Source organism: Plectropomus leopardus, unplaced genomic scaffold (genome assembly GCF_008729295.1).
Source record: "Plectropomus leopardus isolate mb unplaced genomic scaffold, YSFRI_Pleo_2.0 unplaced_scaffold28620, whole genome shotgun sequence".
Lineage (NCBI taxonomy): Eukaryota > Metazoa > Chordata > Actinopteri > Perciformes > Serranidae > Plectropomus > Plectropomus leopardus.
In genome coordinates, this window is record NW_024631180.1 from 1 (window position 1) to 4,422 (window position 4,422).

Sequence of the window (4,422 nt, forward strand, 5' to 3'; positions counted from 1 at the left end):
GCTGGACTCACTCCTGCAGTCCTGCAGCAGGGCGTTGCCGTAATAACCCAGCTTGCAGTGTTGGCAGGCGGCGCCCTCGCTGTGGTGCAAGCAGCGCAGACACTCTCCGGTCGCCGCGTTGCAGGACTCGGGGTCCAACAGGTCGATATTGTTGTTGCACTGACACGGCTGACACCGCCCCTTTGCCTCCCCAGGGTTTCCATAGTAACCAGGTGAGCACTCATCACAGCGAGCACCTGCGGAGAGAAGGAGGAGGCGGGATTATATGAAAGGGCGGGGTTGTATGTAGGGGGCGGGGCTACAGACTGAGAGACGGCTGCTTTATAAATGTGTCCCAACATTAGTGTCAATAAAGTTCCGTGCTGTGGTACTTAAGTTTTGAAGTTTCCAATAATCAGCGTTGATAAAAGCCATCCCCTATCACGGATATAAGTGCACTATATGGTGTGTTTGCATTTTCAGTAGTGTTCAGATTCTCAGCGGTTAATTTCATTCACCATATAGAGCGCTATAAAATACAATGCACAACAAATGTACATACAATGTACCTTATAACTCCAAGTCCCCAGGAAGTGCGCCATGCATTGATGCAAAATTTACATAGTGGCCGAAAGTGTCATTACACCATTTGAGTGGGTCATGTGATGACACTGGGAAGACTTTTCCCCATTGACTAACGTGAGGAAAGAGACGTCTGTAAATCAGTAAATCATTTTTTGTGAGCATCAAAACCCAGCACTAAACATCTTCTATCCCTGTCTGGATGTAAACCATCCAGTTCTATAACATTTTTTAATGTCTAAAAGAGCTGCAACACCAAATCTTTTTGACCACATTCAAGCTAGCAAAGGCGCTAATCCGGAAGTCGGTCGCTCTGCCGGTGGGAGTTAACCACTTGGCCGCACTTGCCAGGCTTGGCAGCGTTCGGCTGCTGTTCATCTCTGCTACGCTGCTCTATGGGCCAGTAAATCCGGGTATTTTACACATTTCTAAACTCAGAAAAAGAGTTTCCTCTGCCACATACGCCATTGAGCAGCTCTCATAGGAATGAACCCGCCCCCACAGGTGTATCCAGATTTCACTAAAATACATCCATGTCCCGTATACCACAATGCAATGCACCTGTGTATTTCTGAAGAAAAAAACCTCCAAGGTAGTGTCCGAAATCTCATTATCATTATTCCCTATATAGTGCACTATTTAATACACACTGTGGCGTGAATAGTGAGTGAGTGACGGTTTTTAATCATCAGTGTTGATAAAGTTATAAATTGAAGGTGTAAATTAAGTTTTTACCTTTGTATCCAGTATGGCAGACACACACGGCTTGTTGGGAGTCTTCGCCACGGTAACAACTTTCTGCAAACTGCCGCAAGCTGCTGGGGCCATCGGGACACCGGCAGGGACGACAGTGGTCACCTGACCCCAACGTTGGGTCGCCATAGTAACCGTCCAGACACCTGAGCAAAGGTGAGAGAGAGGAAGTGAGGAATGCAGATCTCAGGTGACTCACCTGTGAAAGGTGTCCTATCTCAGGTGTGATTGACACTTCTCAGGTGCGACTCCCCTGTCACAAGTGCGATTAACCTATCACAGGCGTGACTCACCTGCCACAGGTGCAACTCATCTGTCACAGGTTTTTATCGCAGGCGTGACTCACCTGTCACAGGTGTGTCCAGTGCTGTGGTCCCTGCAGTCGATGCAGCGCCCGGTGACGGGGTCACAGTGGTCACTGTGTCCGTTGCAGGTGCAGGGTCGGCAGGTGGGAAAGCCCCAGTGACCCGGCAGGCAGCGTTCACACTGACGTCCGTACGCTCCGGAGACACACTCACACTGACCACTCAGCTGATCGCAGAACGAACTCCGAGACCCCAGAGGGTTGCACGCACACGCTGCACAGACACACAGACAGCAGGTTAACACAGTGCGTTCACACTGCACGCTCATGAGTGATAAACAGCTGATCGCTCTCAGTATTGATCACTGATGAGGCGATCGGTTCTGACCTCTGCAGCCATTTGGTCCGAACTGGAAAGTGGCCGGAGCGCAGCGGTCACAGTTCCTGCCGACCACGTTGGGGCGACACTGACACTGACCGCCGCTGGGATCACACACGGTGCTGAGGGAGCCATGAGGGTCACACTGGCATTCTGGGAAATGGAGCCCAGCAGAGGAGAGGCATTGCACAGACGTCAACAGAACAAATTCATGACTGAGAGACGAACACCGACGGATTAAAGACCGCCTGAATACATCTGAGGAAGAAGAGACCAGCAGAGTCTGCTCAAGAGGACCAACAGAAACACTGACGAGTGACATCACTGACAGGGGACGTCCTTCAGGGACAGAGGAGGTCGTTTTGCCTGAGACCCAAAAAATAAACAACATACGCAGCTTCACCACTCAACAACAGGAAGCTGAACTGACACCCAGACGTGGAGAGATCAGATGTCAGCGTTTGTGTTTCTGATCGGGAGGATTCACAGACTGATGACTCATCGTCCAGAAATGTGAGTGTGAGCGTCTCAGTAAACAGGAAGTCGGTGCAGAGCAGACAGAATCTGAGGGATGTTTGTGGTTGTAATAAAAGTGGAGCTGCTGCGTGTCGGAGCAGGTTAAAGTCCTGAAAAGGGAATGAAGTTGAGTGTGAATGTGGCGATGTGACGGAGCTGAAGAACGCCGCGTCATGATGTTTCTGACACTTAGATTGTTGAATTTGGAGTTAAATGTGGAGGCTGAAATATTGGACTGAGGTTTCATTGTTCATTTTTCTCACTGGCTTAACGCCGCAATGGATGGTAGTGCATCGAGAAGCAGCTGGTTTACGGTGGTCAGATATAAGGCGGACGACGGTACCTTTGGCTCCCTGGTGTAACATGGCGGAGATGCTGAAGATGTAGTTTCTGCAGATGTCGGTCATCGGCGACTTGATGACGCTCTGGCTGTTCTCCAGACAGCGATAGCGCTCAAACATTTCCCAGCCACCGTTCCTGCCGGAGTCTCCTCCCTCCGAGGACGAGAAAATGTCCAGGCTTTTACAGTGAGGCATCAACACGATCTGAGGACGGACACAGACACACGACTGTCCATGGGTGTGTTCACAGAGACACCTGCGGGTCACCTGATCGAGCTCTTTAAACAACCGATGAACTGTTTCAGTGACGAGCTGAAACTGTCAGTATTTCAGCTCTTCTCTCCATCACAGTAAACTGAAGATTTTAAAATCATAAACAAAGAGTTTCCTCACCGAGTCGATGAGTGTGTACGGAGACTGGACGTCACTGAGCGCCGAGTACAGCGGCAGACTGAGGCGGATCGTGTAGTTCAGCCCAGATTCAAAACAAACCGGTCTGGGCAGAGCCACATACCTGAGGGGACACACAGAGACCACAGAGACCTATTGCAGTCAGAAAACAACACTGTCGACAAATCACCGGACCCGAAACATCAACACAGGAGCAGGAACACCTACGTGTTAATATGTAACACCTGTGTGAACGTTAAAAAACTTGTTTGTGAATATTCAACACCTGCCTGTGAAATTCTAAAACCTACGTGTGAACATTGACACCTGCGTGTGAATGTTAAACTCCTGCATGTGAATCGTACCTGTGTGTTAGTATTTAACAGCTGTGTGAATGTTTAACACCTGAGTCTAAATATTTAACACCTGTGTATGATTGTTTGAAACTCGTGTGAATGTTCATGCATATGAATATTTGAAACCCGTGTGTGAATGTTACACACCTGCGTGTGACTGTTCAACACCTGCGTGTGAACGCTAAACTCCTGTATTTAACGCGAATCGTGTCACAGGAGTGTTCAGGAGACCCTGTTGATTTTCGGTTGCTGAACGTTACCGTGAGCCGGGGTGAAGAGAGACGACCTGGTGGTCGTCGTCGGGCACGGTGTTGACACAGCGGCTGTCTGCTCTGATTGGTCCAGGTCTCATCACCGTCATCAGAACCTCCTCCCATTGGTCAGGCAGCTGCAGCATCGACAAACACACAACACAACTTCATTCTTCACTCTTTTCTTTTCTTTACCGTTTTTATTGTTTCTCTTCTTTTATCTGTTTCTTTCTTTCTTTTTTCTCTCTTCCTTTGGATCACAAACGCCATTATTCATAAACCTCTCCGCAGCTCCTCTAAATCCGAACTCAATAAGAATTATGGTTTAAAACGAGTTATTTTATTGGCATCAAGACAACGTATAAAATAAAAGCTCTCTTCACGTCCCCTTCTGTGAAATAATTCAAAACAGGAAGTTTCGTCTGCTCTAACAGACTGACAGTCGACATCCCTCAGAAATGTTCTTCAAGGACAAACTAAATCACTGGGAGCTCTGTTCGTCACAACATTTAACCGTCAGGACTTTGATCTGTAAAAATATATTTTCAGCATAATTAAAGTACATAGTACA

General features: G+C 48.2%; 1 protein-coding gene across 1 annotated transcript; it reads right to left on the reverse strand.

The window, feature by feature from the left end:
• Positions 1–7: 7 nt before the first annotated feature.
• LOC121938142 (laminin subunit beta-1-like) lies at positions 8–4,297 on the reverse strand (the record flags this gene model as incomplete). The annotated part of the gene is made up of 7 exons (XM_042481421.1): positions 3,861–4,297; positions 3,248–3,368; positions 2,857–3,058; positions 2,007–2,150; positions 1,661–1,892; positions 1,297–1,460; positions 8–236 (listed from the first exon to the last, which is right to left on the reverse strand). Coding segments are annotated over exons 1-7 (1,229 nt in total), but the record flags the coding sequence as incomplete, so codon positions are not given.
• Between the last annotated feature and the right edge of the window lie 125 nt (positions 4,298–4,422).